The sequence below is a fragment of the Schistocerca cancellata genome, chromosome 1, assembly GCF_023864275.1.
Source record: "Schistocerca cancellata isolate TAMUIC-IGC-003103 chromosome 1, iqSchCanc2.1, whole genome shotgun sequence".
In the NCBI taxonomy this organism is placed as follows: domain Eukaryota; kingdom Metazoa; phylum Arthropoda; class Insecta; order Orthoptera; family Acrididae; genus Schistocerca; species Schistocerca cancellata.
This window is the reverse complement of record NC_064626.1, coordinates 538,505,537-538,529,229: the sequence shown is the minus strand read 5'-3', so window position 1 is coordinate 538,529,229 and position 23,693 is coordinate 538,505,537. Positions and strand designations below refer to the sequence as shown.

General features: G+C 37.8%; 1 protein-coding gene across 16 annotated transcripts in view; it reads right to left on the bottom strand.

The window, feature by feature from the left end:
• Positions 1–9,371: 9,371 nt before the first annotated feature.
• Positions 9,372–23,693, bottom strand: part of LOC126179628 (calcium/calmodulin-dependent protein kinase type II alpha chain) — a 1,032,354-nt gene continuing 1,018,032 nt past the window's right edge. For all 16 annotated transcript variants that reach the window (XM_049924622.1, XM_049924624.1, XM_049924625.1 and 13 more), the window contains 2 exons: positions 20,669–20,783; positions 9,372–10,573 (listed from right to left, as the gene is read on the bottom strand). In XM_049924622.1, the coding sequence (XP_049780579.1) occupies positions 10,441–10,573; positions 20,669–20,783 (248 nt within the window). In that variant the 3' untranslated portion in view covers positions 9,372–10,440. The remainder of the gene's footprint in view (positions 10,574–20,668; positions 20,784–23,693) is intronic.

Sequence of the window (23,693 nt, the reverse complement as noted above, 5' to 3'; positions counted from 1 at the left end):
TCAACTCAGGCAGGGGAAAAACAAAATGGATAAAAGAAGTTGAAGAGGACCTCAGACAAGCACACATAACAGTAAACGATGCAGAAAATAGAACTGAATTCAGGAACATCATCAAAAAACGTAAATTTGACACCACAACACAGAAGAGACCAGGATGCAAATGGACAGTGGAGCGAAAGAAACAACACAGTGAACACATGAAGAAAATTTGGGCTCAGAAAAAACATAAACAATCATCATCAAGGAATTCAAGTTCAAACGATCTCTTAAATGGGAATAATCGAAAATAATAATAATAATAATAATAATAATAATAATAATAATATGACTGTTGAGTGACATTATTTGAGGAATAATTTGAAAATATAAACTGTGTACTAAATATGACTTTCCTACAATAGTGATTGACCAGTTATTGTAGTTATAGTCTGGAGAGCATGTATTTGATTTGTGGTTCTTCTTTGAGAATTGCATGCATGGTCATGTGTTTATGAATTTGCTAATGAGATGAACAAGTGGACAATGGTAAAGATGTATGTGTGTTGCTAAATGGACAAGTTTCACTGTGAAAAAAGACATTTTGTGGAAAGTTTGTTATTACAAAATGGTGTGATGATGAGCTGTCTGTGAGTTTGTTTGCTATGATAAAGAGTTAAATGAGATCTGGGGGGGGGGGGGGGTCAAATATAATGTATACTGAAATATTAATCAAAAAGAAAGGATACATACATAATTAATTTTTGGTTCATTGACATTAATCTGTATATAGTTACATCTTTACAGTTTAGAGATGCTTAATTTTGTGTGATTTTGTTTGTAAATATGGTGATAGTATAGGGGAATATGTGAATGTTTTTGATATATTCATATCTGATGTGACCTTAATTGTGGCCTACACGAGTATCTTGAGTAATGGGTTCATCGCTGTTCCTACCTAGAGAACTGTATCCTAGATCCTTATCTGAACTGGAAGTATAAATTAAAAAACTGTGAAACTAATAGTGGACTGTGCTATTGCAGCATAGAGACTGCCAGAAAAAGAGGGGTTGCAGACACAAGATGGACAGTACAAAAGGATTGATGATTGTGAGCTGCCAACTCCTTAAGTTGTGCAATGTGAAAAAATGATTGGACGTACGTATTTAGCAGCCATTCATACAAGTAATACTTTTAAGAGTGGCTGGGGGGGGGGGGTTATAACGATACAGCCTTCTTCCCCAAAATTCATATGAAATGTCTGATACCACCTTTTTATTTATTTATTTTTTTTTTTTACATGCATCCAGATAGTTATTGGACAATTGAGTATGCGGTGTCGTAATTGTCGGTGGATTGTTGTCATTGATAATAGTGAGTACATATACTAAATTGAGTACTAATCAAGAAATTGAAGTAATAAGTCCTTAGAAATAAATAACTAGAGACTGCAGATATATTAGCATGAAAAATCAATGCTTCTAATTAACAAAATGGTAAACTAAAAATCCTGAAACAGAAGACCTCACTATCTTGAGAAACATCTTAGAAGTTATTACCAACCAATGTATTTTCATTTGTTATCTATTTTTATGTCATCCTCTGTAATTAATATTCTTTGTAATTACATTTCTAATTAAGTCTCCAATTGTTTAAATCTCACAGTTTTCCAATTTCCAGAAATTGAGGCCTTATTTGTGCATTTCAGGTATGTAATTGGATAAAGCATGAACTCTGTACTATTATTACATGTTAGTAACCAAATCCAAACTGTAACTAATTATGTAACTAAAATAATATGAGAGACATTATTGTAATTAAAGTTCAGAATGATTTTATTATGGAAAAATAACGATATTACTATAAAAGATTGTCACTGAATATTGTATTTTATACCTTATTCGGCTGTAACATCAGTTTCTTTACATTTTGTAAATTTTAATTATAACATCACAATTGTGCAAAATTAATAATGCTTTATTTTGGAAGTAATTGTTAAAGTTCTACATAAAGCGATGCAGTGGTGCTGCGAGGAATCAGTTTTGAAGTTAGTTTTGGAAGTCAAAGAGATCAGTAAAGTCTGTCTGTGTTTTGTTTACATGACAAGTGTGCAGTTCGGATGTCAATTAATGTGAATAAATTTTGTGAAGCATGAAAATTTCGTATTCATTCAACAATGGACTAGACAGAAGAAACTTAAGTTAAGTAACATTCTACATGAATCGTTACAAAGTCTCCCCTGACCCGGGAGGGACTTTTCTGAACTGTATCCCTTTCCCTAAACCTCTCCAGTCTTTTTCCTTTACCTTTCTTCCTTCCCCTTCACTCGTCTGCCAGAAGAAGGAGCCACTGGCTCTGAAAGCTTATAAAAGTTCAATCCTTTGTGTGTGTGTGTGTGTGTGTGTGTGTGTGTGTGTGTCCCCTGCAGCCACTTTATGAGCACAGTTTTTTATCTGTCCATTTAAATTATATTATCAATAATTTCGTTAATACATTTATGAAATACGATAGATTTTACGAATGATTCACTTTCGCTGCAATGTTTGTGTATGTGAGCAGAAATGAGTGTGCTATATAAAATCGATTTTCTCGAGATTTGAGGTAGATACAAAATCCCTCCCACTTTAAAACAAAAAAACTCATAGCATCTACTGTTTTACATTGCAAACTATTCAATTTCATACTGCAGTTTATTTGATTCTGAAATACCGCAATAACTGTATGAAGACATATAGCTTATCATGAAACTGACATAAGGGTGTAAGCAATGAAATAATCAATTGTTTTTAGCAAACAGTTTCTCTCAAACTAGTTGATAAAGAGTGCAGAGTAGCAGATGTGTGTGCATCTCTGTTTTGTGAGTGTATAGCACAAGCCTCTTGTCATGCTGAATCGGGCGAAAAATATGTCATTCAGTCTGGCAAGGCAGGCGGCACTATCTGCTGCGTTCAGTCCTACCACCCACCTTCCATTGTTTTCTGCCCCATTAGGTAACAGGGGGATATTCTCTGCAGTGCTTTGAGCTGCCCACAACTGCTCTATACTAGGCAGGTAATATGCACTTTTTGTGTATGCTTGCTAGACTGATACTAGTAAGTGCAGCAACTTCTTGTAAGTTGACAAGCAAATCAAGGTGTATTTCAGTTAAAACAAACACTTCCATATCCTCATTTCTTGGAAGTCTTCTCAGACTACTTGTTTCTCAAAGCTGTTGTTCAGTCATGACATCGTAAGGGCTGACAGAGCTCCTTCACTGGGATATCTTCCAGCAGAAACCATGGCTGCTTTATTGGCATCAAGGGAGCATTCACTGACTATACTCATTGGATGTGTATGGCATGTTTATTCCACATCTGTGGCAGATCAGTCACACATTTTTGTGAATTACAACCTGCTTTGTATACAACAGTGCAAGGATATGTTCCATTATCCATATGCTAGATCATACAGTGCATCGAGAAAGCTTGTTGCTCTGTACCACCAGCAACTTTACAACTTGAAATGTGCATTCAGAAAAATGGCCAGTTGTTCAAACACTTAATTTAAATGAGCATTCCACCACCAGAATATCCATCTGAACACAGCCAAGTATGTACAACATATTGCATCCACCACTAAAACTTTGAACATTTCTAGCTCCCTAATTAAAATTTCTAGAAGTCTGATTTAAAGTGATTTGCACAGTTGGTTTAAATACATCAGTTAAATTATAAAAAAAGTTCTGTGTATAACATTGTAACTTGTTGCTGTAGCTCTCTGGAAGATAACTAAACAAACTATGTTCAAATGTGGAGTGAGGGAAAAGCAACCACTTACCTGTAGATGATTGGTGTGTGTGTAGCACACAATTAATACTAACTTCCAAGTTCTTGCTCTTTTTCTATTAGGAATGAATGCGGGCGCACACACACACATGCATGCATGCCCGCCCGCCCTCACACACACACACACACACACACACACACACACACACACAGAGAGAGAGAGAGAGAGAGAGAGAGAGAGAGAGAGAGAGAGAGAGAGAGAGAGAGGCTCAAACGTTAACTGAAAGAGTAGCAATTCTTACATTTGCTCTCCAAATAAGCATTTCTTTCACTTATTATTTCACAAGTTTTTTTGGGTCTCAGTCTTCTGATTGGTTTGATGTGGTCCTCCACAAATTCCTCTCCTGTGTCAACCTCTCATCTCAGAGTAGCATTTACAACCTACATTCTCAATTATTTGCTGGATGTATTCCAATCTCTGTCTTTCTCTACAGTTCTCACCCTCTATACCATTATAAGTTACAGAGAAAAATACTTTATCTGTTCAGTCATGTATGTATGTGAAGGCAGGGGGCTGGAGGAAGAAGGTATAGGGAGTGGGTCAGACACAAGTTTCCCCTTATTTTCTGACACCAATCATCCTATGGAACTGCAGTCAATCGAAGCTTAAATGAATACTTTGTCACAATATATGGCAGAGTTTTACAATGAAATCTTCTGAAAGCTGGAAGTATTTACAACTAGTCACTGCTTACATAGGTGGTAAGTACATATCATATGTTAAAGAAAACAATGATTTTTACCAAATTTGGTGACTTTGGTCACAATAACTGCTGTACAACAATTTTTTGTGTAAATGTCTCCAAATATTTACTGTTTCACATAATAAGGATTTTATTCACTGAATATCTTCACATATATGAGGTAAATCATTTTTTATTCATATTTTTATAAAATTCCTTACATGATTCAACATGAACAATAGGAAGCTACTACCTCTAAAGGCAGGTAATCTTACCAGACTCATAATTTCCATTTTTTATTTTATTTCTGTAAGGAAAGTTATAGTGAAAGGGGATAAATGTTGTTTCTAGAGACAGACAGACAGAAAATGTCAACATTGTTGGTATCAAATATCATGAGATCTATCTTTCAACTTCATTCATAACTTTCATATAAAGCAAATGAGGACAATAGTTATATATTAATTCCTTCTTAATAATATTGAAACTACAAATGTTATCATTTAGCAGAAAATTGCATCCAGATAAAAATAATCATTCAACAGTAACAGATAAACAAATACATATGATATCTTTTATATACATTGACTGACAATGTGTGTGATATATTTAACTGTATTATTCAAGAACATATTTTGTGCATTTTCTACATACCATATAATGTGTGGAGTACTATCAATGAACTTTTAATGGTCTTAGTCCACACATTAGTAACATGTAAAATAAATTTTCTTTCAATATTTTTGTTAATATGATAAATTCTAAATTTTGATTTCTTTCTTTTTTTAAGATTGCATTTGACAATCACAGATCAAATTTTTCACAACAGCTATTTCACTATGGCTCCATGAATTACTATGAAGAATTCTGATTACATTAACTGTCTATGACAAGTACTTTTTTCATTTTAGAATGTTTACATAAAATAATTTCATAGTGAGTACGGAGTATGTCACAACAGGAACTTCACCTGAGACAGCAGAAGTCTACCTCTGACTAAGCAACATATTTTCATACAATATTAAAAAAGTCTTGGGTGGAATGTATGAGAAAAGAGAAGTAGTGTTACTGACAGAGAAATATGTAAACATAATATTACAATGCTGAACTGTGGAAAACACACACACACACACACACACACACACACACACACACACAAAAGGTACTCAATTCTGAGGCTGTGACCCAAGAGAAATAGTGTTACCAGCAGAGAGGTATGTTAACATAATGTTAGGTTGAACAGTTAAAAAAAAGAAGAGTTACACTATTCTGTGACTGATAATCAGGAAAAAGTGCATATATCTGTGTGTGTGTGTGTGTGTGTGTGTGTGTGTGTGAGTGAGAGAGAGAGAGAGAGAGAGAGAGAGAGAGAGAGAGATGCATTTCAGCTGTGAGAAAGCGAAGGTTAAACACTTCCTTTAAGTCTTTTCTCATACAACAGATAGCATTTTTTTCAAAATGTCCACTGGTAAGCTTTAATGAGTTTCAAAATACAACTGACATGTAGAATTAATACTGATTCCCGTATGCCTACCAATTAAGAATTTTGTTAAGTGGTAACACATCACTGTCTGCTGATTGGTTGCAAATGATGGTTTTAGTTACGAAGTTCAACACTTTGAATGAATTGCTGGCACCACAAATAAATAAATAATAAAAAGTACAGTAAACTTAAGATTAAAATTACAATATTAGTATAAACACCATTTTTAGCAAATGGAAATCTTTCTTCACTACACCATACAATTAATATTTAAAGTGTCACAGAAATATGAATGTCATGGAGATTGTTTCATACTTCCCTAGTTTCAATCATCACTCAGTCAAATGCAATCTTAATTTTAACACTTTTAAATTAACGCACGGTTGAAAGATGAACTGCTTGATACAAGTGGGTAATAGACACCTTTCCAGATATGGTATAAAAGTTTGCTGAAAATGTATTTTATTATTTGTGTAACATGAATAACATTACATATTAGGGAAAACAATAACAAAGAATTAGATGAGCAAATACCATTTTGCAAAGATTTTACACTGTACACATTTGTACTGACTATAACAATTTACACACACATACTAGGTAACTTCAGTACATAATATTTTGTGTGGTAGATATAGACTGAGCCATAGAAAGCTACCAGTCAAAGTCAATGTAATTCAATTGTATAGTCTTTTAATTTGATGTATATTTAACTTTTTACAACAATTTTTTAGAATTCTCCATACATCCATTAAAATTTCCCATTTTGAAATTAATATCACAAGTTAACAATAATAATAACAACAAAAATCAGTAATTACATTGAAGATAGTGTCCTTTAATTGGCATTTGTAATGACAGAGAGCATAGCGAATGTAACAATGTGCTTCATGTTGAGAAATTGAAATAATAAATAAAAGTAATATTAGCAATATGAGATTTCATACAGATATTTACTTTAAAAGTAAAATACAAAAACCACTGAAGTTAGTAGCTTTTGAGATTTGAAATATTACGTTAAAAACAGTGTACACTGAAAACAGTATTTATTACAACGTGCACAAAGAATTTTCTGTGCCAGTATAGCTAAAGACGTTTTCATTTGTAGTTTTCCCCTTTGGAATCAATTACAACATACATTAATTAATAAACGAGCAGTTACATGTGCAAGACATGGCACAAATGATTTTTCAAAATGCAAAACATTATAACAGAAACAAAATTAGTCTACTTTATCTATATCGAAAGAGAGCAGTATAGTAATCAATACAGAAATTTTAAACAAATAAGGAAGGATTGTACTGAATATGACTGTCATTCAAATGCTTTTAAATTAAAATGAAAAAGTAAAGTTCTGTGTATAACTTCAGAAAATACATCTGCTTAATTACAAATATAAATCGACTCCTCATGCACTCTTACCAACAGTACATTTTTATTTGAAACGCTATGAGGTCTCCTCATCTCTAAATGCTCAATGCACCCAAATAACATTAAATGTAAAATAAGAGCAAAGAAAAATAAAAAGGAACCAAAGTAGTTCCAAGCATTTGGGAATGCTCTTACGGTGAGAGGAAGGGGAAAAAGTAAGAGCAAAGCAAACTGCACAAACAGTTAACTTTGATGTAAGATAAAAAAGAACTATATCTGACATGGTTTTAGGCTACTGATATCTTCTATAACAGCATTATAAGAAACTGCATCTTGTGCACTGCTTCAAACAAACAGCACAAGATCTAAACAAACACAGGAGATAAATACCGTCAAAAGTTCATTTGGTGTTACCAGCAGAAATGCATAGCCTTATTAGTTTAAATGGAAACCAATTATTTGTTCCAATATTATATATAGTGAATAAAAACATACAAAATATTGGGCTAGAAGTGTTATACTATACTGGAAGAATACTGCAATGCAAACGATCTTGTACTTGAGAAATTATTACAAGATTATTAAAGAGAAATCTATACATGTGCATGTAGCATTTTTGGTGGCATTAATTTAATATTAACATCAAAGTGCAAATGAAAGTGTGAAATATTACTTATCTTCTTATGGGAACTGTTATATTGCCCTACAGAATTTATGATGTTGTAATGACACGCTAGTATAAAATAATGCAACATACGAATAAAATAAGCAGATGATTTCAGACTTTTAGTAAATATCTTAAGACAAAAAGCTGATGTTATTAACCCAATCTACAACAAACTCTTAAAAATTGAAAGTATGTGAACAAAGGCAATAAAAATGCTTCAAAATGCCTTGCAGAAATTACAAGAAGTAATCTCTTATTTCTTTCTTTCAAAAAGCAAGCTTATGAGTTATTTAATTCGAAATCAATAAAATTACTTCCATTTTCTATAAAAATGGCTAACTTTCAGAAGTTAATAGCATCGATATCATAAATGATAGTCATGGCTGCTGCAAAGGAAGGGTATAGAATTCTATCAGTGTTAGCGAAAAGACAGGAATGAAAATTATCAGATATTAATAGAAGCATTTCAACAAATAACTTTAAAATGTGACTTTCATTACAAAAAACCAAATTAATGAGTATTTTTGCTTAAACTGGTTATTCAATGGAATAAGATGATACCTTGTTTTTAAAACCACAATTATTCCTTCAATTATCACAATAGAATTGTACCTAAACAGATTCTGGAAATGATTGGGAAAAACTGTATTTTATTTCATTTAATTTCTTATAACTATTTTAAAACGTAACACCACCTACATGCAGAGCAGTACACATGATTCAGTCACCACTTCCTGTATTATGCTAACTACTGAAATTGCTCATTTGATTTTTGTCTTAATTTTATCTGCTTCTGGAGTTTTTATTTTCCAAGAGTTTTGCAAAACTTTAAACTCTTTTTTTATTATCATATAATGTGAGTCAATCTAGATTACATTATCATTAAAAAGATAATTATGACAGTTAGGCCAAACGATTAAGTTCGTCAGTTCATAGAACTGATCTTGTATTGTGAGATTAGGGTGAACTGGGATGGATAAGTGGATAAGGCAACTTGAGGACTGGTATTGGAAAGAAGGGAAGGATCTAAGTACTCAAACACCTAATCGCTACGTACAACTCAGTTGCACACTCTTACCTTATCAATACCATTTTAATAATATTCCAAAAAGATTTCCTTTAATAGCAATCACATTTAGAAGCATGTTTATTACTATATTTGTTTCAATTACAGTACCAAATTACAATCAAGAGGGTTAACTAGTGCCCGATACATCTCGCAGTCGCGTGTCAGCGTGCTACTGCCATTTCCTTGACAGGAAGGTGGTGCGGTTTTTCAGTAGGACAATGCACTTCCACAAACGGCAGCTGCAGCGCACGCTGTGCTTTTCGTGCTATAAAAAAGCTGCCCTGGCCACCAAGATAAACCTATCTCATTTTTAATGGCTTATCTTTCAAATGTGAAATAAGTTATTACATGCAGCTATCATGAAGAAAAGTTTGGCATTTTCAGTAAACACTTATAAAAATGTTGCATGCAAATGTAAAACCATACAGTGTCATTCCTGTTGCAGTTGATACAGATGTTGTCTGTAAAATACTTTCAGTTTTATTAGTTAACAATTTCTGTTGTAATGCATTACTGCAAGACTTAAAAGATACAATGCTTAGATTTAAATGGTATGAAAGGAATCCTCTCTCACAGGTGCCTCTTTATGGAATGTCCTCGCCAAGGACAATGTAAAATTACTTTCACTGAAGGTATATAATTATAGTATGTATACGCCAGTAAAGCTGAGATTCCGACTGGAAAATTCTCATCATACTAAAGTCGTAGAAAAAAGAAAACATTACTATGGAGTACATCAACTGCACACTTTGCACCTCAGCCCATTAAATGTTAGCAGCCAGTTACTTGCAACATATGTGCCTTGCATATCAGCACCTGACCTATTTGTACTGTTTCATTTCATCTTAGGAAATGAAACTATTGGCAACAATATCTTTCATAGCAGCTGCAACTTGCATTCATGCTTGTCAGGTCAGCTTATTACATAACCGATGAATATGTGAGTGCTACAGTAACATTTTGCAATTGGAAATACAGTTCCTAACAACAAGTAGGAAGCTCATCAAAATATTATAACCACTTAAAAAACTAAATAGATCTACAATATTCAGGTCTGTAATTAACAAATATGTAAATTAAGAATAACAGCTAAACCTGCATGTGCTTGTGCAGCTGTACACTTCATTTATTATACATAACATGTTGCAAAATAAGTTAATCTATGGGCTTTGGGGTTTCTTTTGAGAATACCCATAATATATCACCAATCTGCAGCCACTGACATACTCCTCAAAGCACCAGAATGCTGAGGTGACTAACACCACAGAACAAGAAGCAGCCAACACTGGAGCCACCAACAGTCAACATTTACTGGGGATGGTGCAAGTGAGTGCCACCAGCTTCAAACTCACATTTGTGCATAGTTCTTATTTATGGGCAAAGCCGAAGGCTGAGTGGCCAGCCACAGACGACCGATGAAAGTGAACATTCTGCCACTTGTTATCTCTCTTATGCCACACACGTGTTTCTTCAGACTGCTGGGTATGAGCTTGTCCTTGCCTGTCATTACAAATGTATGCAACACATTAGATACTACATTTTAAGAAGAGGCATTTCTGTTATTGTATACAAGGTGTGATAAAAATATGGTACTAATTTTATTAGAAACAAATTAATAATTTTACATGAAATTTAATTTAATCTCCTTCAGAGTACTGTCCCTGGCTAGCAATTATTGAATCCATGACTGGAAGCATTTCTGAAAGACTTCTTTTGGAAGGGTGAAAGGGTGTTCAGCAATCCTGTTGTGGCCTCTCTTTGTCAGGAATGGTGTCAAAATTTTTCTTTTAAGCATGGTTTTAATTTTTGGGGAGAGCTAGAAGTCACATGGTGCCAAATCTGGTGAGTAAGGTGGATGTGAACAGTTAAGAACACTTTTGCCATACCCAAAAACTCAAATCAAAAGCAAGGTGTGGCATGCCACACCATTGTGATGAAGAAGGAAATTGTTGACCCATTTTTCTGGTCTCTTTCTTCGTACATTGTGTAAATATTGCAATATGCTCTTGTAAAAATCTGCAGTTATAGCTTTCGAAAAGTAGTCTGGGTCTGTATGGAGATGTCCTTTACCTGCATGCAAACTGACACACGATTTTCCTTCTGTTCATCACACAAAACTATGGGAACAAATGTTGCACTCATTCGTCTTGTCTGCATATGCTTTGTATGGGCCCATACAAGATACTATGTTCTTTGGTAAGCTCTCAGACAGTTATATGCCTGTGTCAGCAAACAGTTTTTTCCACTTTTTGCACATTTCCTTCTGCTTTTGAGGTTAATGGACATTACAAATGTTGCTCATCTTCTACCAATTCATTTCTGCTTTTAAGCTGCTCATAATATTTGTAAACGGTCTTCAAGTTACACCAGTTTCAACAATTTGTTTCTTTGGTACTTTATTGCAAGTGGAAACAGAACTTAATGTTCATGCATTGTTTCAAATCTGATGTGAGACAGATATGGTAAACACAACCTCAGTCTAGCATATCTTCATGCTGACTGATCAGGCTATCAGACAGATTATATCAAATGGCCATTGAGTAAACTGTTTTGCTCATATCTTGTACTTGTACAAATGAATGCATTAAAATAGTGACTAACTGAAACCCTCAGCTGCCAACAGGTGTTGTTGATATACCTCGACGTGGACAGGTGAAAATGTGTGCCCCGACTGAGACTCGAACCTGGGATCTCCTACTTACATGGCAGATGCTCTATCCATCTGAGCCACTGAGGACACAGATGAATAACGCGACTGCAGGGACTTATCCCTTGCATGCTTCCCGTGAGACTCACATTCCCAACTGTCCACAATTCTACATATGTAATGTACCTTATAGACATGCATTAAAATAAAATTAGCAAAGGGCTAATAAGTTTTATTCCAATCTACAGAGAAAGAATAAAATGAGTCCTTAATAAAACTGCAATGAAATGATAAGAAGAGATGATGAAGAGCACACAGGTAAGTAGAAAATTTGACAAACAACTGAGCTTTCAAACAGTCATCTTCCTACTGCCACTGCCACCCCACCCACCCACACACACACACACACACACACACACACACACACACACAGAGAGAGAGAGAGAGAGAGAGAGAGAGAGAGAGAGAGAGAGAGAGAGTTATCTGATAGTGCTGTAGCCTACAGCCATACTGAAGTAAACAACTATCTTGGCAGAACAGCAGAAGAGGGTTATGAGAACAAAGAACTTTATTCCCACAGAGTTCACATAAACTGCTGTGCTGTGTAGAGATGGAATCCAGATGGCACAGTTTGTGAAGCAGCTGTTTTAGACAACTACACTATGTTGAGAAGCATGCTTGATTTAATTGGTCACTGGCCACAGTTGGGCACTGGATATTTTAAGGATGGGTAGCTGTTTCACCGCCATACCCACACTGAAGCCTGGGCAGTGGTTGCAGTGAAGTTGGTTGGCCCACTTTCAGAAGAGTTTTTCTCATTTTAGCAAATGACTGGAGATACTAGTGGAGAACATGCTTCACTTGTTTATTTATAATGGTATTGAGTGATGAAGGGAGTATGCCTACCAGCAAGTTAAGAGACATATGAAGACATGATATAACTATTTCTGAACAAGGCAGGGATTGTAGTCACAGTCTGAAAAACTATCCAGCAACATTCTTGATTATACTGATGGGAACTTTCCCCAAAACATATCCTATATTCCCATCTACTCCTTAGCTTTAATCCCTTATCTTACTTCCTTTTCCTGTTTCTTTTCTATGCCACCCTAGATAGCCCGTATCTTCCATATCTTTTACACTTGCTTGGGATATTCCCCTCTTTCCTCAGTATTTTTCCAGCAGCTCAGCTATGTCCCCTCCCTCTACACAAACTTACATGTTCCACATTTGAAATGTTTCTCATAATTTTCTTCTTCTGCTAGTCGTTCCTCTACCCACCTCATGTTCTGCACTACCCAGAGACAACTGTCTTACTATCCCCCCCCCCCCCCCCCTCATATCTCTCCCCCCTCTCTCTCCATATGAGTGTAATTCAAAAACTAAAGTAAAAAGTCCTCTGCAATGCAAGATATTCTCAGGAAATCAAGGAGATACACAAAGTTGCCGGTATGTACTTCTTTTTTACAGTCACCATTACTGTCCTAGCGTTTTTTCCACCAATAAAGAAATCTGTTGAAACCTGCATAAAAGGAATAAATGTACAGGCCTATGAGCCATTTAACAACAGGCTCCTGAATGTTGTTCTGATGCAGTGACTGGCCACAAACCTCTTTAATAGCCCTACAAGATGACAATCTCCTGCTGCAACATCCAGGTTACATGAAGGGTATTCCGATAAAGTCATTAGAAGTGCTGGATCAGATCATGAGTTATCAAGGCCTATGTTGTAGGGCATTGCCAAGCAACATGACCCTTTTGAAAGCAGTTCCAATCATTTCCTCTGAACCATCTTCTGCAACGATTCAGGCATGACACAATAACTATCATTATCTACACTCTCTCCTTGGGTGACGAAGTCAACTAGCAGCACACACTGCATGTTCCAAAAGACTGTTGCCATAACTTTCTTCACAGATGCCATTGTTCTGAAACTCTCTATTGAGGGAGAAAGGGGGTGGGGAATTCCATGTCATTGACGCTTTCTGCAGCTCAGGCATCACATGATGTACCCATGTTTTGTCCTGTGTGATGGTACAGAGCAGGAACTGAGCACCCACAACATGATAGCACACGAAATCCTGTAGAGACAACCCCAATGCACTTAGATTTAATCTCGTCTCTGAGTTGCTGTGGTACACAGCAAGAAAACTTCTTGTGGTAGACCATTGTTTTGTGTACAATGTACATAACATTGCCTCTGGCAATGTTGTGCACAATGTACTCAACATTGCCACTGGAAACATTGAATTTTGTGCAGTCACACATTGTCACACAAAATGGATGTGCCTAGCTGCCCTGTTCTTTACTTGTCTCACATATCTGTTCTGCATTTATGGAAGTCTGAGCATCAAAACCTCACTTATTTTCATGACAGTACAGTTGCTCCACGAAGTTTCACTACTTTGCAGTTAATTGCAGCCGGGGAGTTTTTATTTAAATGCAAAAATCTTACTACCCACTCTCCACTTAATTGCCAACAACATATCCATAAATGCCTCCCTCCTGAAGGTATTTATAAGTGCAGTGGCACAGATACAGTTAATTAATGGTGGAATTTGTAAGCTTTGAATGTCTCTGCTAGTTAGGCATGGCACATATTTCATGTGGAACATTTATACACCTGTGAGAGCTCTTATTACTTACTGACTCACTCTCATTTATTAGCTCTGAAGCAAGTCTTTGTCTGAAAGATTAGCAAGTTGTTGTTGTTCTTAGATATCAGTGTGTTTTCTGACACCTTCTGAGAACATTTTGACCAGATTTGTCTACTGATTTTATGAATTAATTCTCTACCTTTGCCATGTCAAACATGTTAAGTTAAAAGCACAGTATATTCACCATTCACGCCAAATTTTATTTACTGTAACTTATAATTACTTGCACCTTAATAACATTAATAAAATTACTTATAAAATCATTATGTAAGTTGAGTCATCCAACCTATTTGCTTCAGCTGTTTCAAGAACCATTTAAGATATTGTTGAACATAAGAAAATCTTCAATAAGTAATGTATTATAGTCTCCTATCATAGCTATATTAATTACAGAGATATTGGTACCAAACTTGCTTTTTCAAATGGAACTATAGTCATTTATGATGCCAGCATCTAAAATTTCAAAGACATAAATTAAACCACATTAGACTTTTCAAAATCTGACAAGAAGTTTTGGAGAAATTACAATATTTAGAACTTGGGACTTATCTGTCTTGGACATTCAACTCAATGTGTCTTATGTGGGAGTATGTTATCATATGAAACTGCAGCATCCAGCTGATGTGGCACTCTAGCTTGAAGCAGCTAAGGAAGTCTAATTACAAATTCACAATAGCTGAGAGTTGTATAATTTTAAACTGATACTAATTGCAATTTGATACATGTGGTCAGACCAGCCCACAAACTGGAAGGCACATGACATGGCATATAAGGATGACTCACCTGTTAACTATGGTAGCAGTTGTGTTTTGATTTTTCAGAATCTTGAAATAAATGTGGATGTCAGAAATAGAATGGATTTGCAAAACAAGAAATTGATGTTTAGAGATGGATAACCCTCGAGCAGGTGCGCCTGTGTATAAAGTGAGCCAACAAAAAATAAAATGATTTTGCACGGTTCCATTTTTGTTTTATAACTTCAGACCTGTACCTATTCCTTAATTATTGCTTCAGGTAAAACAATGATAGTTTGTGTTGTCATATGTACAACAAGTGAGCAGCAGTAATACAAAATACAAAGCGAGCTAGAGAGAAAAAATTTACGATTGTTAAAAAAAATTGATTATGAGCTAGCAGCCTAATGCCACATTGAGGCAGTTGTCTAAGAGACAATTAGTGATCGAATAAGCAGCTGGATGGGATCTGATGCCACTGCATTGCTTAATGCTTCAAGTGGGTCATTACTGTCTCTGTACCACCTGTCCTTGGCAACAGGATGTTGTACTGAAAATTTGTTTCATTCTCGTTTAGTAAAACAGTGGTGTAGCTCATATTATGTAAGTTTATTTTCTTCTTGTTTAAATAAACTAAGATTATACTGTGATTTTGATCATACATGACTCATCTTGGCAACATAAATGAAGCTATTCTATACATGTGTACAAAGTGTGCCGCGCACCCGCTCATGTTGTGATAAATGGCACACCAGCTCGAGGGTTAAGTAATAACTTCGCATACTAATATTTTACTCTGCAGTACAAAGTCCACTGTTTTGACACATCTTTGAAAATTAAAATGTGCAGCAGAGGAACTTGAACTTGGAACATTTCATTTTTCAATGCTCTTACTGACTGAACCGAGTGATTCAGGTGTAGATCACAACCCACTGTCATAACTTCACTTGTGCCAGTACCTCTCTCCTTGTTTTCAAACTTGTCAAAAGTCCTTCTGCATATTTGAAAAGTAGGAGATAGCCACCGGCAGAAATGAAGCTGTGTGGGTGGGTCATGAATCATGCATGGGAAACTCAGCTGGTAAGAACACTGCCCATAAAAGTCAAGGTTCCTGGTTCAAGTACTAGTACAGTGCACATTTATAATCTACCAGGATGTTTCAATGACTTCACCTGAATAGAAAAGTTAATATGTGTTTAATGTAAGATACACACTTAATGTTTACATTGTCAAAAAAAGAGAAGAAGAAATCACATAAAATTCCATTTATTGAACAAGTGTTCAAAATTCTTACTGTCTCCAGCAAGATGGGTTTCTAGTTGCAAGTGCCCCGAACGTCCTGCAGCAATGTGATGATTTAAATTCTCTTGGGTTATTGTAACTTATGCAGAATCATCTTTGAGTGTAAAAAGTCCTGTGACATCAATTCAGGCAAATACACAGCATGACTTATAACACTGCCACAATCCATCAAGTGGCCAGGAAATAGCTGGATGAGAACTGTGTTGGTACCACATACACAGATAAAATTTCAGTTGGTAAATCACCTAGAAGACTTGTCAGAAATTTGCTAAGAAATTCTACGTGTATGTTACCTGATGATGTCTCCTCAATGAACTAAGGAACAATTATATAGTCTCCATCAATTTCACAACCAACTTACTTTCACTCCACTGACTCTAGGGTTAAGCAGGCCTCACTCAGTACATACCCTCAATGGCTCAAAAAGTGTCTTTCTTACTTTCAGCTTTTCATGATTTGTTCACTGGTTAAGAGAATTCTTCAAAGAATGACACCCTTATCCTGTTACATCAGAACCGAATGACAGAATTCTATGCATTTTTGCAAATTAATCTATTGGTATCTGTAACTGCACCCTGCAAATAACTAAAGCACATGGTAGAGGGCACTTCCCATTGTATGATATAAAAGGGCTGTTCAAATAGTAAGGTGACTTTTCAAATTGATTGGGCATTGTACATTCAATTATCAATGTTGTTTTTTTGTTCTGTACCAAACATAGGTTCACAGTTCCAAGTGTACAGCATACTTCGTATGTTTTTGACAGATAGAAAGATTAGATGTGCTTTAGTCTGCTTGGCGGTTTTTGATTATTATAAAAAAAAATGAAGCAAAGAATTTGCATCAAAAATTTTGTGTGAAAAATGGAATCAAGTGCTCTAAAACACTTGAAATGTTAGAATTTTTAGCATTTTGCAGTCCCGTCAGCAACTGTGATAGACTAATATATTGAAAATCTGCCTCAGTTGCAAAAATTTTCTGGTCTTTACCCAGGTTTTGGCTAGATTAATCTAGCCTTCTTCAGAAGCATAAAATTACTATTACATGCCAGAGTAAGGCACAATCATCATTAAAACTTAAAACCTATAGTACCTTGGTACCATGTCGAATGAAAACTACTCAACTGAAGTCCAGCCCCGGCATCACTTCACCACATGGTCGGTTGGCAGCAGCAACTATCTCGGCACTGACCGTTGTACATGTAATTGCACTGAGAACATAGCAACTCGTGTGCGTGTGCATACAGAGAGTCAAGGTTGTATATCATTGGCTGTCTGTATATCATGTGTTGGGAGCTGATAACTGTAATTGTAATCAAACTAAATATTATGTAGATGAAGTCCCGATGTGTAATAACTATACACAGATTGTATTAAATGGAAGGAAATTTACTTGGTTGGGCATATAAAATTTAAGGATTACCTTTACACTTTTAAGCACATATGGTCATCATGTAAAGTATCCCCACTGAGCATGACTAATAGCGGGCACCTTACTTGTCTCACTTATTTAAAACCTTAATCATTATCTATAATTCAAAACTGCATACAGCGTAAAATAAAAACATTTTAGCCTATGAACTTGAACTTTGATCTCCAGAAAGCAAACACTTTTCTTGGGAGTTTATACCTATTGTATATGAAATTTGTTAATATTAACCATTTTTTGTGAAGCCATAAAGAGTGAAAAAATCCAAAAATCATGCTCAAAGTTTGAGCTAGCACCATATCATTACATTTATGGTTATTTCATTGTGGTTAGGTATAAGCACCCATAAATTTAATGTAGTATCGACTGATGTTATGCATTTTTGATTTCAGATAACTACTGAGGGGATACAGTGTGCAGAATCTGCATACTTCAAACTCACAGGCCCTTGATCCAACCATACAGGTAATTACGGGTGCCATTTTTTTTGTATTGAAAACCCAAACTAAATTTCAAAGTGTGATCAATCATAATCCCAAACAGATCCTTTGTATGTCTTTTCATTGTCTCAAAAAGAATTTTGAAACTTTCCTATTTTTTGCTCATTTGAATGAGAAGCTGGCCTTAAGCTGTGGGATCATGGTGACATCACAGAAAAGCTTTACAAAGACAAACCAGCTTATGGTATATTTCTACATCATTGGGACACCAAGGAGTTGATCTGTAGATGTCTGAAGCAATGTAACGGTACAACAAGTGTGCTACTAATCACTATAAATACTCTCTGCTTCTAGCATGGTTATTTGCACTCTGGCAGTGCCCTCCATGATATCAAGTACGCATCACCTTCCAGCATGCTGTGGGCCATCAAGCAGCTGATGCAGGTCTGGACAACCTGCTCCACCAGACAAGCTCACGATTCTAAGCCCCTCACTGTGTACTTAGTCAACAATTGCGAGTCATCCTTTATGGATTAGAGCAGCCCAGACTTCTGCCTTGGAGGGCAGCAGTTTGCAGCCAGGGCAGTGCTGCTACCATCCCTTCACACCAGGATGAGCTCCTAATCCAGTAGCCATGGCCACCTATGGGAATTCAGTAGATGTATGCATCACTGGCACTCCTTGCTCAGGACCACATAGTGCTAACTCATGCACGTGCTGTCAGGCATGTGCTGTTGAGTGAGTTAAACAGTGTCAGCAAAACATGACATGGACATCAACTGGCCATCACACTGCTGTGGCTTTCTGACTTGATCGGCATTGCCCATGGACTAAGCACCAGCAGATGGTGTATCCAGGGGCACCACGTACTCTGATGTTGTATTCCAAGACAGATAAAATATGTTGTATCTTGCAGTTGAGTTTTTCTAGAGAAGCCCAACCAGCACTTCTGCCTCCACAATCCACCACCTCTGCACCATACTATGTTTTAGCTCAAAAAAGTATACTAAGATTCTACAACAGATGAGTGTCAGTGATATTGAGTGGTGGTTTTGTAGGTCACTTCTGCTACCCTTCTCAGACGGGTGTAACTGCTGTTTTCTTTAAACAACAGCACCACTTTTTGCTCAAGGGATCTACAGAATATTATGGTGAATGGGGTGGCTAACCAAGTTATAAATTCTGTGTAGAATCTAAAAGGTATTCCATTGTGCACTGACACCTTATTCAACTGTGGTGATTTCAGCTGTTTAGTGACCACACTAGTGTCAATGTCTGTATGACTCTTTTTTGATGCAAGAGTTAACCTGCGGTAATCCAACTGGAACTTCCTATGTGAAGAAACATTAGAGAATACAGTTCAGTATTTCTGCTCTTGCTTCCACTGGTTTATCTGCTAGTGAAGTGTCATATAAGAAGCATAGAAGCTGTCTGCACCAAAATTTGAACAATGCTGGACTGGTTTATTTCAGAGGCACTAGACGTTTCTCCAGAGTTAAAAGATGGATTGTAAACAACCACTTCCAGAACATCTATTTCATTTGCTTTGCTTATAAGCCTCATCCCTAGTGTAACACTTCAATGTCCTTTCAATAATAATTAATTGTACATTTACAGAAATATTATCCATGACGGGTCTATCTGTCATGGTATGTTTGTGTCTACAGTTCAGTTATACCCTTTATATTCCTTCTGCTTTCTCCATAATGTAGAATATCTTACTTTTAGTGGTTTGTGGAACATATTCCTTTACCAAAGTAACAAGCATTCAGTATTTCTGAATTTCATATTCAGAATAGACATCTGCAGTTCATCTATGGCCTTTTTACACTAATATTCTAGTGGTCTATTACACTATATTTTCTCCTTATATAACATGATGTAATTCCTTATTTCAGCATGAAATTACAATCTTTCACATAATACATCTATTAATTCAATGTTCAAAACAGAATCTTGTAAGTTCTAAACACAGTAACTTCTCTAAAAGTAGTTATTAGATTTCAAAGAGTGAAACAAGCAAAACTTGATTGTCTTTGTTTCCTTGAGATCTATGATACTGACAGCACAAGTTGCTGTAACTCCACTTGAAAAGTTAACTTCATGTAGCTGTGACTTAAGACTATTGGTTTTTTGTGAGAATTGTCTTACAGATCATCTTGGCGAAAACAAAATCTTAAATGGTTCCAGAAACATTTGAGATGAACAGCTTAGCTCAATCATTACATAGATGAGAATTTTAAAGATTTTTTCTTCATTGTATGTATGTACAATGTGACAATAACAATTATAGATTTTACCCCACTACTAGTAACAAGCAAAGAAAAAATAGAGACACATTTTTATTTTACAAATTTTTGTCACTTTTACCAAAAGAAAGCACTTACTTGTCCATGTACTGTGTCAAGCGAACATAAGCAATGCACGCTGCATCATCACCAAGTAGGTGAACATGTGGATTCAAGATGATGGTATTGATTGCCTTGCAGTTTTTACCCAGAACTGTAACAGTTTCCACAAAACATTATTAAATAAAGACATAAATGCTTAGCTTTATGCTAGAAAAATTGAAAATTAATTAGTGTAATTTAATGACAGTAATTGTGGTTAAAGAGGTTATGAATTACATTCCACAGAAACTGATTGAAGATTGTACTGCTTTAGAGAGAAACAGTGGTGGTTGGTTGGAATTCAGTTATGTATGCAGCTCTTACAAAAATACTATGAACAGCAGAGTGGCTACTGATAGAATTTTATGTTATGTAATACTTTTCACCTTTTTGTGATAGTTTTAACTTAAATTCGAAACAACATCAGTCCAAGTAATTCAGCATACAAAAGCTTTATAACAGAGTTACAAGCTAATTACTGTACTACAAAATCACTGAATGTATATGGTTATGGAGACAAGATGAAGGCAGAGTAGAGCCATGAAGAGGCTAGGAAGAGTGAGGAGGAGAGAGAAGAAAGTGGGAAGTGGTAAGAAGGGGAAGGGGGAAAGTAGTAGATGTGAGAAGGAGAAGAGCTGAAAGAGAGGGAGGGCTGAAAGAGAGGGAGGGCTGAAAGAGAGGGAGGGCTGAAGAGAGGGAAAGGTGAAGAGTGGGAGGGATGAGTAGAACAGGGCAGGGGAGGGCGAGCAACGGCAGAGGAGATTGAGCAACGGCAGGGGAGGGCGAGCACGGGCCAGGGAGGGTGAACAAAGACAAAGGAGGACAAGCAAGGGCAGAGGAGAGCAGGCAAGGGCATGGGAGGGCCGGGGAGGGCAAGAAAGGGCAGGCAATGAATATGGGAGAAGAGGGAAATGGGAGAAAAGGGCATTTGGAAAGGTTGGGAAGCACTGAGGAGTGCAAGAGTTGTGGAGTGCAGGAGGTGAAGAAGGCAAGACATGAGAAGAGATGAGGTATGGGGGAGGAGAGGGCATGGGGGAGGAGAGAGCACAAGGGATGGGTGGGCACGGAGGAGGAGAGGGGGTGCTGAAGTAGATGGGATGTGCCAAAGAAGAGGGGGCATGTTGAAGAAGACATGAGGGGGCATGCCGAAGAAGGGGAGAAGTAGCTAAAGACAGGGGAAAGGGGAGGTGGCAAAAGAGAGGGGTGGTGGCGAACAAGAGGTGCAGTGGGGAAAGAGAGGGCCACAGGCAAAAGAGAGGGATGGTGGCAAAAGAGAGGGGCAGGGGTGAACATTTGGGGCAGGGGCAAACGGAAGGGGTGGCGGTGAATGGGAGAGGTGAGGGCAAACAGGAGAGGCAGGGGAAAAGTGGAGGAACAGTGGCAAAGGGGAGGGGTGGGGACAGTGGCCAAGAAGAGGGGCAGGGGCAGTGGCTAAGAAGAGGGCTGAGGGCAGTGGCCAAGAAGAGGGTTGGGGGCAGTGGCCAAGAAGAGGGGAGGAGGCAGTGGCCAAGAAGAGGGGCAAGGACAGTGGCCAAGAAGAGGGTCAGGGGCAGTGGCGAAGAAGAGCGGCTGGGGCAGTGACGAGGAAGAGCAGCGAGGGCACTGGCGACGAAGAGTGGCGGGGCAGTGGCGAAGAAGAGTGGCAAGGGCAGTGGTGACGAAGAGGGGCAGGGGCTAAGAAGATGGGAAAGGGCTAAGAAGAGGGGAAAGGGCTAAGAAGAGGGAAAAGGGCTAACTAGAGGATCAGCAGCTAAGAAGAGGGGTAGCGGCTAAGAACAGGGGTAGGGGCTAAGAAGAGGAGTAGGGGCTAAGAAGAGACGTGGGGGCTGGGAATAGGGGTAGGGGCTAAGGAGAGTGGTAGGGGCGAAGAAGAGGAGTAGGGGCTAAGAAGAGGAGTAGGGGCTAAGGAGAGGAGTAGGGGCTAAGAAGAGGGGTAGGGACTAAGAAGAGGGGTGGGGCTGGGTAGAGGGGAAGGGTCAGGAGTAGGGGTTGGGGGAGCTAGGAGGGGTGGGGGCAAGGAGGAGCTGATGGTGAGGAGGTGTGGAGGGCAAGGAGGGGCAGGGGTGCGACGAAAGGCAGGGGCAGGAGATGGGGCAAGGAGGGAACAGAACGAGGAGGGGTAGGTACAAGGAGGGGAAGGGGCAAATGGAAGGAGTGAGGGGAAGGTGCGATCAGGGGAAGGGGTGAGGGGAAGGTGCAAGGAGTGGAAGGGGTGAGGGGAAGGTGCAAGGAGTGGAAGGGGTGAGGAGGTAAGGAGTGAGGAGGGTAAGAGGCATGGAGGGGAAGGTGCATTGAGGGGTAGGTGCACAGAGGGGAAGGTGCATGGAGGTGAAGGTGGATGGAGGTGAAGGGGCATGGACAGGAAGGGGCATGGAGGGGAAGGGGCATGGAGGCAAAGGGGCATGGAGGCGAAGGGATATGGAGGGGAAGAGGAGACTCGCATTCGGGAGGACGACGGTTCAGTCCCGTCTCCAGCCATCCTGATTTAGGTTTTCCGTAATTTCCCTAAATCGTTTCAGGCAAATGCTGGGATGGTTCCTTTGAAAGGGCACGGCCGATTTCCTTCCCAATCCTTCCCTAACCTGAGCTTGCGCTCTGTCTCTAATGACCTCGTTGTCGACGGGACGTTAAATACTAACCACCACCACCAGGGGAAGAGGAGAGGAGGAGAAGGGGAGAGAAGGGAAAGGACAAGGAGGGGAAGCTTTGAGGTGGGGAAGGGGTGAGGAAGGAATGGTGTGAGGTGGGGAAGGGGTGAGAGAGGGAAGAGGGTGTGGTCTGGAAGTAAGGAGATGGGGATGGGAATGATGGGGGGATGTGGTGAATGAAAAGAGAGAAGGGAAGCAGATTAGGAGGGGATAGAGAACTTAAATGTTTTGAAATCCAAATGATCCATACATCACAAAGAGTATTGTGAGTATGAAATGTGAAATATCTAAAAAATGAATTAATTCCAGGGATACAAAGTTAACTTTATGATACTACATTGTATGATGATACAGAAGGTGTAGCAGAACTCCAT